Genomic DNA, 12,841 nt, shown 5'->3' with positions numbered 1-12,841 from the left:
CGAATCGGGAAAGATGGAGCGCTGCAGCCCGGAAGAAGAAATCGAGTCAGTGCATTGAACAGAACTGCTCGAAATCTCAAGGCTCGAAATTAAAACGGGAACAGCGCAGCGAGACGTGACGCGAGACAGGATGAGGGCAGAGTTAGGGATGCTCCAGCTGAAATCGGGAAGAAGAAATGGCCGCGGACAGGGCATGCAACGCGAAGGCAAGGCACTGCAGAAGGTCACCGTAGAATTCTAAAGAGACAGGATGAATGCATTATTAAGTCCTCGTTTTTGCTAGGCAGTAAACCTGGACCACACGTAATTTGTTTCAGTGTTGTTTGTTTTTTTCGTGTTTTTTGGTTGGTTGTCTCGGGTGTCCTGCTATCGGGGTGTAGGGGTTTTTAGCCATTGACCTATGATGTGGCCCTAAGATTGTACTCTGGTCATGTGCGCTAGAACATTTAGGTCATGTGATTGTTAGTTATAAATATGTTTTTTTTTTTGCGTATAAAAAACTGTAGTTGCGAGTCAGCGCTTGTCTGTGTGTTTCCTCGTCCGTTCGCACTGTTTCTGCCCAAAATGAACACTGAAGGTCGCTTGTCAGGGTAACGGAGTGGATTTCCTAGCGAAGGCACACACGTAGTAGGGGGCGGCACAGAGAATCAGGTAGGCAGGTAAGGTTAGGAAGTTTGGGGTTGGGGGGATGAGATGGCCGCAGCTGGCACAGGACACACGATGGTAAGGTCACATGCGTACGCCACCAACGTTTCGCTTATCCGGCTGTCTACAAAACGTTCTTTTTTTATTTTTATAGCCTCGCGGGTTCCACCGAGCGGTTTGGTCATCGCCCCTAATGCGTCCCCCACGCGGCGCGCGTCAAACACACGCGGAAATGACCGGAGACACAAAGCCCCCCTTCCAGCAGCCGCCGCCTCCCGGGAGGAGAAAGCGTAAACAGAGGAACGGAGAAAGAAGTGCGCGAGCTTGAAAGCGAGGAGGGGACGAACGAAGAAGAAGAAGAAAGACAGAAAGTAAACGAAGAGAACGAAAATGACCCAGGAATTTCTTTTCATTGTCGGCGTCGCTTCAGAAGGGGCAGAAAGAGGGGGGAAGTGAAGAAAGGATATCAGCTGTTGTGCAACGGGACCTGCTTTTCTCGGGCCACTAGACGGTTATTATCAACCGCTCCGCGACACCGTGCATTTCCTTTGTGTGCAAAAAATTTTGAAAATAAAACGATTGGAAGGTGGTGGAAGGTTGTTCCCCAGCCCCACTTACTTTCCGACCCTCAGCCGCACCGCTCTTCTTTTCGAAGCCCTGGCGGCATACTTGGGGAGAACCGGCGCTATTGTGAGCCCTCGGGCCGCTTCGTCGCCCGACGTTCGAGGCCCGAGTGCTGGCGGCCTGGAGCGCGAGCCACTTTTACGAGCGGCCTGCTGTGGAAGAGAGAAAAGAAATGAAGTAAGCGTGCCGAAAGAGAGGGAGGGCGTCGGGCAGAGCGCAAGGAGCGGTTACGCGTCTTGCGACATGGCCGGCTCCTTTGGAAAGGTCCCAAACGACGCGACGCGAGTTCTCCGGACATGACTCACGCTCGCCACAGCGGCAACGCCTGCCCCGTTTGCTAGCCCGGAGAATAATACTTTTCACGTACCTCTATGTCGATCCCCACCAGGTTCCTTTAAATACGTCGTTGGACAGTTTCGTGTCTTGCCTTCTGTTGGCGGTCGTTCCCTTTCCCCACTTTCTTCCGATGCTGATACCGCCGCCTCCTCCTCCTCCTCCGCAGGAAGAATAAATGCCCTCCCGACTTCCTTTGATCCCCTGCCTTAGGCGTGTGTGAGGTTGTCTCTTTTTTGGCGGTCGTCGCGGTTCGCCCTTGAAGATTCCTTTCGGGTTCCCAAGCGGTGCGGGCTGCGTGCCCGTATATCGAACGGGCCGTTGCCGAATTCCTCTCCCAGAGCCCCCTCGCCCCGTATCCTTTCGATATAGGCAGTAGCGCGTCCTTCGCCTCATAGCACCGCTTCCTCCACTTTCGTTTTTTTGTCATTGCTCTTTCTTTCTATTATTTCTTTCTTCGCCTAAGCGAGGAGAATTAGCGAGAGAGGCGCAGCCGGCATGTGTGCCCACATGTGGCTTCGGCCGCTTGCTCGCTCTCTCCTTTCTCTCGTTCTGCGTGCTCTCGCTGAGCTTTGTACACTTGTTTCTTCGCGCGTCTCGTCCCTGCTTTCGCTCTCCGCTTCATCTTTCGACGTTCGCTTCGGCTGCCCTCTTATCTTTTTTCTTTAGTCCCGCGTGACGTTCTGCAGTCAGCCCGTTCATCTCTCCTTATTCTTCCTGGCTTTTTATGCTTCGATTTTTTTCTCTGGTAACGTTTATTTTTTTTTAATTTCCCCTCATCTTTAATCGCGCCCTTCTTCGAGCATCCGTCTCCTCTTTGACCGCCCTCGTCTCCAGCTGAAGTGTAGGCCCTTCCTCATTCCCGTGTCGCCCTCTCCCCGGCGCTATTTTCGCCCTCGCTTGTTTTCATCGTCGCTGCTGGCAGCCTCCGAAGGTCCGAGCGAGCTGCACTCTCGCCGCTACAATGGGGGGAACCTTGAGCTCGGCGGCAACCCAAGTGCAGCGAATTCGCGGCTGGCGCGTTGTCGTCGCGTGCACTCCAGCGCCGGTCCTCGGAGCTGACACGTGATGGTGAACTGCGCGCATCTATGTGCTGCGAAAACGAGGACGCGTCGTCGGCGCCGCACTGGATCTTTTTTTGTTGTTGTTCCATTCGGGCCCCGCGTAACATGCTCTCTTCTTAATTTCCCCCAGCTCCTCCTCAGCCAAATTAGGCGAGGACTCGCCCATTTTTACCGTAAGGGTTCGTTTCTTCCTGTTCGTACGGCTGAGATTTGCTGCTCATGTGGGTTGTCGCACCGTGGGCATCGTGCCACTCATTGCTGCGTGTTTACAGGGGGTACTCTAGTTCCAAAAACCGCCGCCAGAGTGAAGTGGCCGAACCGTTACCCTGCGGAGCTGTGAGGATGGGTGTTTGTTTCAGGACGCATGCAGAGACTGCGTCCTAACGAAAAGACATGGACCAGTCAACGACATGCCTTCACGGTGGTTCTACTAATCACTAATATTATTCACCAAACGCTTACTGCGTAAGCAGTCTGAGTGCCATCAGGCGAAAATGTCGGCGTGTGGCCCTTGAGTAGCCAGCCCCCTCCCACGACGAGAAGCGATAGGGAAAATCTGCAGCGGCGCCCCCAAGCGAGCGGCGAGTGCGGAGATAGGGAAAGCGGCGCCGAAAGCGAGCGCATATAATCGGCTGATCCAATGCGGTGCCATGAAGGGCGACATTTATATAATGCAACAAATTTTAAAGCATAAAAACTACGCGTGACCTTGTGACGTGATCACAACCTGCCCCACCGGATAAGTATCACGGTTAAAGAATGCAGCGCGAAAAGACGAGGACAAACGAAAAAGTGCACAGGAGTGGCGCAGTCCTGTGCACTTCTTCGTTTGTCCTTGTCTTTTCGCGCTGCATTCTTTAGCTATGATCACTGACCAACAAGCCCAAACAGCCACTTTAGTTCATCACACAACTGCCCACCATGGCAGGAAGCAGTTAAATTAACGATTGTTCGAGAGCGGTCACGTGACCTTACGACGTCGTCACAACCTTGCCGTCATGGCAACCTGCTCACCGTGTTCTGAGCTACCTGACCACCGTGGCACGTACACATGGCAGTGAGAGTAATTCAAATAAATTCAGTGTAATTACCAGTAGCTTTACAGGAGCTCCGAAGGAGAAACCTGGGCCTCACAAGCCACACCTGTGGCTGTGTTCGAAAGAGCCACCTGCTGAGGGCGTCGCTTAACCGCTGCACCACTGCGCCATCGGTGCAGCCAATGGAACCGGGTCCAACCGGTGTTTTGTCGGAACACCGCAAAAATAACGTTAGACACTCATTGTAGACACCACAGCAGGCAACCTTAAATGTTATCGCATTTTCTTCTTTAACAATGTGGTTAAGAAGGCCCCAAGTTTTAAAAACTATTGTCATTATATTGTCCGAACTGACCGGGAAGGTCGATCGATCTGAGTGCACGACGGTATAGACTCGTTTCGGGTGTTCTTTTGTTTCGGTTCGTGCATGTTCGTGTGGTTCTGTGCACTGCCCCCCGCGAGCCGTTTTGCAGCTCGCCGAGAGCGGAATCACCCGGTAAACCATTTGGCCGCTGCCCAACAAAGCAGGCCGTCGGCTGCCGGAGAACCAGCCGACAACCCGACCACGCCGGCTTCGAGAGCGAGACTATGTTGCCCAACACGGCGGACGCACGCAGGAGCAGAAGACAACGAAAAAAAAAAAACAAACAGCAGGTTCACTTTCACTCCCTCAAGGAGGCTTCAATATCAGCTGCCGCACAATAACAACGCCGCTTATCGTAGCGGGGAAACGCTAGTCTAGAATAGAGAAAGAAAGAAAGAAAGAAAGAAAGAAAGAAAGAAAGAAAGAAAGAAAGAAAGAAAGAAAGAAAGAAAGAAAGAAAAACACACCGGCAGAGATAGACGGCGGAGATCCGCCTGTGTGCGCTCAGCAGCGGTGGGGAGTCTCGGAAGAGAGGCAGCGCCGATAACCGGGCATCCTTATCTCTTCGCCGCCGCAAACGCGCTGATGCGGTCAGTGAGCGGCCGGTGGCCATACGCGAGCGGGAAGGGCCCACGCGGCGGATAGGCTAGCAAGTAGTATGCAGCTCTTTTCCACGTCAACGCGCATTTGGTCTACGGGTATGCACGCAACCTACACATGTTCCACTGGTGACCATCACCACCACCGGGCCAAAGGCGCTATTCCTGTCTCGTGCCAGCCGCGGCCGTCCTACCTGTATAGCAGCGTTGCCTAATCATACATGCTGCTTCGTAGTCCCCCAGAATACGAGGAAATCCATTTCGAGATAATTTTGCAAGCAATAACTGACAGCGTTGAGATGAGCGAGTCGGCTTTCAGTTGCTATCGACAGTGAGGCTCCGTCGGGTAAGACATGCTTACAATGTAGTCGTCGCCAATGCGTCTCAAGATGGAAAGCTGCACCTTTACCCACGGCCGGATTCATAAGCAACGCAACCTGAACGGATAATCTATTTCTACCAGGTGACAATTGTGTTATTTTCGCCAATGGCAAAGCTTTGGCGATTAAAAATGAAAGGTGGGCAGCTACGCCACTCTTGAAACCCGGCATTATATATAGGTCCCTTTGTGACGTATAAACGCGCGGCCGGCCACGACTGGCCGAGGCTGCTGTTGTGTCGTTTTCGCTTTCTGTACAGCGCCACGGCAGGGCAAGGTGTTGGCACTTCGTAATGAGGAAGAAAAAACCCTTATCACGGGATTTCGCTTGGCGTATAATGTGACTTAATCGCTGTTGCTATGAAATGTCTGGTGTTTTGCCTCTCAAATTTCATCATCATCATCATCAAGGTCCTGGTTTAGGACATTACATGCAGACTAGAAGTAGCGAGTGTGGTTTCTCATATACCCGACTTTGGCGGCTGTGATTCGCTGAGGACGATAAAAGATAATACATCATTAAAGTAGCTGCCACGTTGCGCAGAAAAATCAGATGGGCCGGGCAGTGAGATTTGTGATTCCATCTTCGATTTCCATAGCTCCCGAAAGGTAATCCATGCTTCGGATCTGTTGGCTCCGCACTTTAGATGTCCTTCGCCGAGGTCTGTACACGCACCTGTCCGGAGTGCTGTGTTCAGCGGTTCGCATTTCACCGCGAGTGCAGCCGTCGCAAGCAGGAGCTGAGTAGACACCGACGCTGCTTTGAAAACAAAGGGTTCGCCTCGACAGCGTGGCGCAAAGGTTGGGGTCTGCTCTCCGCGTTGCTCAATACCCGCGCGGAGCGTCGAAGCCGGACGGAGGATTCTCCGAGGCGGTGTTCTCGGGGGGAGGGGGGTGCACTGGGTGTATACCTGAGAGTGTCTCCTGATGCGGGCAGTTGCCGAAGCCTGGTACCAGGGAGCCGAGGATCGGCTGTGTTTTTGAAATGAGCCGGCTGTGCGGGGCATTCATTATCTTGAGATAAAGATTGCTCATTCACTTCCGCGGGACCGAAATGCAGCAGTGTATATCCAGCAACTGTACGCGGACCCAGACGGCGGCGTGGACGGAACACGAACAGTGGTCATCGCTCAGCCCGATTGGGACTGCTGTGGTTGAAGTGATTAGCGCAGGCCCGGAGAGATATCTCTTCTTTCAAGGATGTCATCGTTCAGGCCTGTCGTCCATTGTTGCTGTTGCGTAATGACGAGTACAGGCGTACGCGTAGTCAGTTGGGTGCTGCGTACAGGAATCGGGAGGATGCAGATAAACAGCGATTCTTGTCACCCCTTCGTTGTGCAACCGGAAGCGGAGATAGCGCTGCGCGTTGAAACGGGAGAGATTGCGTGCATTTAAAGGGTGTGTGTTTCTCTCGACGCCGTTCGAATTGATTTTTTTGAAGTAAATTTTTCCTCTCTCTGATAACAAGTTATCGGCTCCAACGTATATCTCCAGGCCTGCGAATTCATTTTTGCTTCCCTGGGGTGACACCAAAATTGGATATAGTTATCGCTCTTCTGCTAACGATCTGATCGCTATCTTTCTCACGGTGGCTTCGTCTATTTCAGTAGCACCAGCCATTAATAAAAAAAAAAAACTCAACTAGGACGGGAAGTTTTCTTTCTCCTTAGCTTATGTATATATGTGTTGCTAGTGGAAGGAAACCCACCGTCTCCCTCCTTGGTGGCGTGGCATGTGTTTGCCCTGCGGCGGGCTGTTGCTTCCCTCCGCGCACACACGACGTACGCAGGAGGAGAAGAGCGCCAGGACCTGCGCATAATTAGCGCGGGGAGGCGCGCCCTCGTTTCATCGCGTGTCCGGCCAACGGTGAGCAATCGTCCCGCGCTCCTCTGTGCGTGGCATCGGCGGAGGGAAAAAGAAACCAAGCATCTCTGCATGCTTCCTTGGATTATGCACAAACTCGCATCGATCGCTTCGGCGGGTATGCACGCGATTACTTGCTGCCTGCCGGGTGTGTGTGTGTGTGTGTGTGTGTGTGTGTGTGTGTGTGTGTGTGTGTGTGTGTGTGTGTGTGTGTGTGTGTGTGTGTGTGTGTGTGTGTGTGTGTGTGTGTGTGTGTGTGTGTGTGTGTGTGTGTGTGTGTGTGTGTGATAGAGAGAGAAGGGGTTCAACCATCGGCGTCCAGCTGGTCGCAGTTGGCTTTCTCGCCACGTGCCTTACCTTCACCACGAGTGCAGGCTTCGTGACTACACCGGGATAGAACGTATCTGGCGAAGGCTACGACAACGGTTAGGGACTTCTTCCCGGACACGCGCTTCATGTCCCTGCTTAGGCCGGGGAACTGTGTCGACAGTTGGCCATTTCGCTCCAAAGTGTGTTTGTGAAAAGCAAGCCCCTGTTTCGCGACACTACAAGGAACGGAATGGTACATGTTGTTGTTGTAGTGGCTATCATTAATAAAATAACAATGGAAGGAAAACATGTTGTTGGCCGCGGCATCTGCCATCAAAATGTTTACATATTTTTGTTGTCTGGCGCACTGGATGTGCGTACATCCCTCTCGAGAGACAGTCCAAATTTCTCGCTGCGGCGGCAGCTTGGGGATATTTGTGGTGAAACGTGGTATAACTTATAAGGAATGCGTGGCCCTGCGTGCCTACTACCAGTTTCTCGCCATTTGAGGAGGTTCCCGCGTTCCTTCGCATAACCACCCGTTTCTGAGGAGGGACTAGCCAACATGAAACAGCAAAAGAGTGCAGTCAGCGGCTAATTCCGAAGTATACGTCGAATGCAAACATTTCGTTTCGTTTTCCTGAGCACGATCCCTTTGATGCACTTCCAGATTCGACGGAACCATTGCAAAGTTAAATTTATAAGCCGAGTGGTGCCTGCGTGTTCGCGCCTGTGCATGTGAGCCCCCGTTGTCAGCATCCGTAATGTGCGCAAAGCAAAGGCGGGGTCACAAGAAAGCTTGAAATCCAGAGGAGGAGATGGACGCGTGATGATGATGGCGTGCCGACTGTATAAAAGCCTGCTGTGTGGAAACTCGAGTGGTACTTCTCCTGCATGTCGTGCGTTTGGTTGATGCCGGATGTGACCCAACAGACGCGAGTGCACCCTAGCGCTCTTAGACGCCTGCGCGTATACCGTATACTCGTGTGGTGCCTGACCGCGTGTTTCTGTCCTGTACGCAGCGGTCGCAAGCGGCGTCCCAGCGCCAGCGAGGACGCGGACACCATGGACGACTGCATGGCCGCCATGGTGCTCATGCGCCTCTCGTGCAGCCCGAAGTCGCCCAGGGTGCCCTCGGACGCACCCGGTGAGTGCCACCTCCTTCTTCTCTTAACTGCATGACCCGAAGACGGTCACGTGACGCCCTGGTCAAGCAGCGATTGGGAGAGGTATACAGCGTCCGCAGAAAACTTTGATTCGGGACGCAAGCTTGACCTTTACCTTTTCCCTCGGGCAGCAGTATAAAAACGCACGCTGTGTCAAACTCGGCGGAGTTGCCACCTGCCGCTCTATCGTCTTTTTCAGCATCTCTTTTTTTCAGCCGTTATTCTCCGTCTGTATCGCTGCGCGCGACCCGTCCCGTGTGCAGCACGAGCTGTTCGTTCGCCTATGAAGCGCAGCAGCAGGTTTGTCTGCTGGGGTGGAGAGAAGGGTGGGGGGCACGGTGAACGGGGTTTTAAAGGCCGCGCGATTAGCATGCGCGCCGCGTTCACAGACGGAGATTGGCGCAAACAGCTCGCGGGACTGAACGCTTTGCGCGGATCAAAAATAAGCACCAAAAAAAAGAGAGAAAGAATACGTTGCGAGAAGGTAAAATGCTCTTTTTCTTTTGCCAGCGCGCAGGCAGTGCAGACTTGGAGAGGTGAACGGGGCGAGCGCTTTAACGGCACAGCGGGTCGTGCAACGATCCGTGCGCCGATCACTCGCGTGTGCGAAACGAGCAACGACGGTCGCGACCTCGCACTGCTGCTATACACGCGCCATCCCAGCACGTGGTACAGACAGTTCCCTGCGGGCCGCCGAGGCTGTGAAACGCGTGCACACTTCATCTTTGCGTCAGCTGCGACCAGCGAAGAGGATGGTATAGTACAGCATGCCTTAGATATGAACTCTTTCTCGTTGTAAGCGGGTTCGCTGCATTTATTGCTTCGTTTTCTAGCGACGTAATAATTGAGGAGCATCGTTAATCCCTAGCATGGACTGAAGCTCATTAGTCCTCCCCATCGGAAGCCGACGTCAAGAAGACCGAAAGAACGAGGTGTAGTGATGAGCCCGTTTTCAACACCTGCCCATAACAGCGCTGCATGCAACTATATCGGCACGGAGTGGAAGATGTGTGCGGTCGTGATTCAGCGCGTTCGTCTTCGACGTGCGCGCTTGGCGTGGATCCTCGCCGTGCCGTGTGCCTAGCTTCGTCGGACGTCGGCCCCTCTGCCAAGCTTCAAGGAGCAGCGCATAGATACGCGGTGGGCTGCGATCCGGCCTGTGCAGAGACATGTGGAGTGCGCCACGCTCTCCAATCGACACGCAATTTTTTTATGCGTCACTCTTCTGCTCTTGGAGCCGGCTCGGCAGCGAGCCCTTAATAATGCACCAGCTGGGAAAGAAGGAAGTGCTTCCAGCGCGGCTGTACGTACCGTATTTACTCGCGTAACGAACGCATTTGCATTATGTACGTACCCCCGGGCCAATGTGAGAAAAGTTTAATTTCAGGAAGTGTAAATTTTACACGCGTAATATCCGCACCTCCCAAATTTTTTACAAGGAGAGAGTTTATAATGTCGGTAAATATGGAATATATTGGCATGCCAGAGACGGAACGGCCCGGCTCGCACTGGCTGGAATTCCGGCAACGTGCGTTTTACCACCCCGCTTTTTTTTCTTTCTGAGCGATTTGTATGAACTAAAGCAAGTTCGTGAGATACTTCACTCTCTGGGGGATCGCAGGTATATTAGGGCCGGCCCGGACGGGATTCCTGTGCATCGCGAACTCCCCGGAATCGGAAGCCAACAAGGAAAGGTAGACAACAGTAAGAGCACCGAAAAAGAAAAAGATAGAAAGCAATGAACGCCAGCGCGATCCTGAGAGTGCCGAAGGCGCCGTTTAAATTAGGGCTCCCGTGGGCAATCATTCGACGCGGGTGTTCCGTTTCTCCTTTTCTATTCCGCTCTCCTTGCTTCAGTCTTCGACTCTGGCGTAAGGAGTAACAATAATAAGAAAAGAGGCGACTCGGAGATGCAGAGAGCACCGGCGGTTTCTGAATGCGCGCATCTGACGGCGACTGCGCAGCTGCTGCCTTGAGGCGGCGCGCCTAAGGAAGCCGGGAAAAGAGAATCGATCGCGCCAGCGGTAATCGTCACGGTATCTGGCTGCCTGACGTGACCCCGATAGCTTGACTCGTTTCGCCGCGTTGTGACTTCTCCTTTGGCGTCGCGGGCGAGCCACAACTGTCGACCTCTCCGCTGAGGCGGCCTCGGGCGCCCGCTTCGTTATCGCCCTACACCGATCCTTCGCTGCACGCGCGCAGTGCGTTTATTGTACGCGTTGTGTACTCGAATGTGCCACCTTGTAATATATAGTGCAGCCTGTTTGCGTGGCCTTGCTTACTGCGTAGCACATTTGCACGCGTCTGTGCTCGACCACCGCGGTACGTGATACGCGCTGCGAAGAGCTCCGCCTTGTTCCCTCTTGCTTCCTTCTCCAGGCAGTGGCGAGGGTCTTTTGGCGACGGGCCACCGTTTCCGACGCTTTGAGCGATTAAAGGCGTCTTCTGCCTGGTCGTTACGTGATTCGAGACGGAAAGCAAGTAACGCGACGCGCACGGAATGCGACGTTTGAGATGTAATGCGAGCAGTCGCTCCTTAGCTGCGCGGTGTTACAGGACGCGGGTGAGCTTTGACTGCTGGCAGCTCGTCGAGGCTGCGTTTTTGTTTTTGTTTCGCACATATCGGCAGTGCGCATCGATTTAGAAGGGAGCGTTGCGCTGCTCAGCTGCCGACGCGAAAGACGCGGGTTCGATCCCGGCCGCGGCGCTCGCATTTCGGTGGAGGCGAATCCGCAGCCCTTGATTACGGCGCCCCTCATAGCCTGAGTCGCTTCGGGACGTTAAAAACTCCACAAACCAAATCAAACCTCGTTTCGGGATTTCCTTCTCTCCACTTTTCCACTTTTGCGGGTGGAGGCTTCACCAGCAGACAGGCATCCAGTGCTAGCGCACTGAAAGCCGAGTCCGCTGCTACAAAGGGCGCCAAGAGAGCTCTGCAACTGCTCCAGATCACCGTTTGACAGTAACACCACTGCATGAGGCGTATGTTGAGTACGCATGCCGAGTAGCTTATAGCATGCAAAATTCGTAGTCCGTGCACAGTATTCGTTTTCATTACCCTGAACTGGAAATCGGATGACCGTACCCTGGTCCCTTCGGCCAGCGCCCCGTGCACAGCGAGTCGTCGTCCCACTGCCACTCGGCGCATTGCGAGGCGCTCACCGCGGTGTTTATTTGGGCGTGTGCGCAGCCACGCAACGCCGCGGCGGCGTCGATGGCCGCCCCGTACTTGTATTTAAATTTGTTTCCCCTCGCTGCTGCCGCGCTCGACTGCCCCTTGCGCTTCCTCCGACCGGCAGGCCGTTGGTTGCTGCCCGGGAAGGAGGAGGCACCGCGACGGGGGCTGCTTGCCGACTGACGGCGTAAAACCGTTTCGGGGGAAGGCACCAGTACTCTTTCCTTGGGCTGCGATCGGGGCTGGGCACAAGTACGCACAGATAATCAACCAGAAAGGAAAGGACGTCGAGGGGGGACAGCGAAAGGTCCGGACCGCGAGCTGGCTGGCAGAGGGGGACCTCTTGTTTATGGCGGAAAGGACGCGGCGCCCGTGACCTCTGGCGGCGAAGAGTGCTCCCCGTCCGGGATCCCTCTCTCTCTCTTTCGTTGCGTGGAAAAGGAACCCTCAACACAGTCTCTAGAGCCTCGTGGGGATCGCAGCCTCCACCCAACGCGTGTGCGTGCTACAACCGCCCCACCTACCTCCGTGGCTCTTCTCCCTCCCCCCTCGGGGTCAAAGGCACCACGGAGCGCGTGTTACGTTCGCTGCTGAGACTAATGGCGACAGGCTGCGCCGTGAGCGTGACGTGTATAATATAGATTATATAATACACAGCAGCCACCAAGTTGGAACCGCCTCTCTACGTGTTCCCTCTGCTCCACACGAGCAGCCGCGGCTCGAAAAAGGGCCGTTTCTTAGAAAAGATACGAGAGGGCTGCGCCGATTGGTGGAAGTGCGGGGGAGTGCGCGGTTTTCCGAGAAATCCAAGCTTCCGCTTCGGATAGCGGCCGGGAGGGAAGTTCTGCGCTTGTTCTCGCGTACATCGGCAGTCCAGTCGCGGCCGTCAGACTTACTGCACTGTGAGGTCGGTGTGAGGGAATTTAAGCGCTGATTCGTAGCTGACTCGCGCGCAGCGTGTATGCGTACTTGTCGCAACACAATGTGTTTCAACGCAGTGCAGGGCCTTTAGAATGGGAACCCAAGTTAGCGGGGGGGAAAAGGAGGAATGATGCGACGAATGCTTGTAGTTGCTCAGTGTCGCGAGGAAGGGTCCGGAGCACCCGGTAATGTCGCGGTCCTACGTTAAGTGGAGTACAGTCGGGGCCAAAAGTCTCTGACCGCCCTTCAAGTTTTGAACCGTGCCGCGCTGCCTGCGGGCGCTACCCGAGACCGGTTCAGTGCGCCGATATCGACACCAGGGCTGCATCGTCACGCAGCGCGTCACGGTTCAAAACGTGGAG

The 12,841-nt window shown here is 54.2% G+C and overlaps 1 protein-coding gene across 3 annotated transcripts in view; it reads left to right on the top strand.

Moving 5' to 3' along the window:
- The window catches only part of Glut4EF (Glucose transporter 4 enhancer factor), a 149,737-nt gene that overhangs the window by 13,361 nt on the left and 123,535 nt on the right, over positions 1 to 12,841 (top strand). For all 3 annotated transcript variants that reach the window (XR_013313915.1, XM_077663500.1, XM_077663501.1), the window contains exon 2: positions 8,240 to 8,364. Coding sequence is in view for 2 of the 3 variants with exons in the window: in XM_077663500.1 (XP_077519626.1) it covers positions 8,240 to 8,364 (125 nt within the window). In the remaining variant the exon portion in view is untranslated. The remainder of the gene's footprint in view (positions 1 to 8,239; positions 8,365 to 12,841) is intronic.

The sequence above is a fragment of the Amblyomma americanum genome, chromosome 4, assembly GCF_052857255.1.
Source record: "Amblyomma americanum isolate KBUSLIRL-KWMA chromosome 4, ASM5285725v1, whole genome shotgun sequence".
NCBI lineage: Eukaryota > Metazoa > Arthropoda > Arachnida > Ixodida > Ixodidae > Amblyomma > Amblyomma americanum.
Note: the sequence above shows the minus strand (reverse complement) of the source record. Positions and strands in the feature narration are given on the sequence as shown.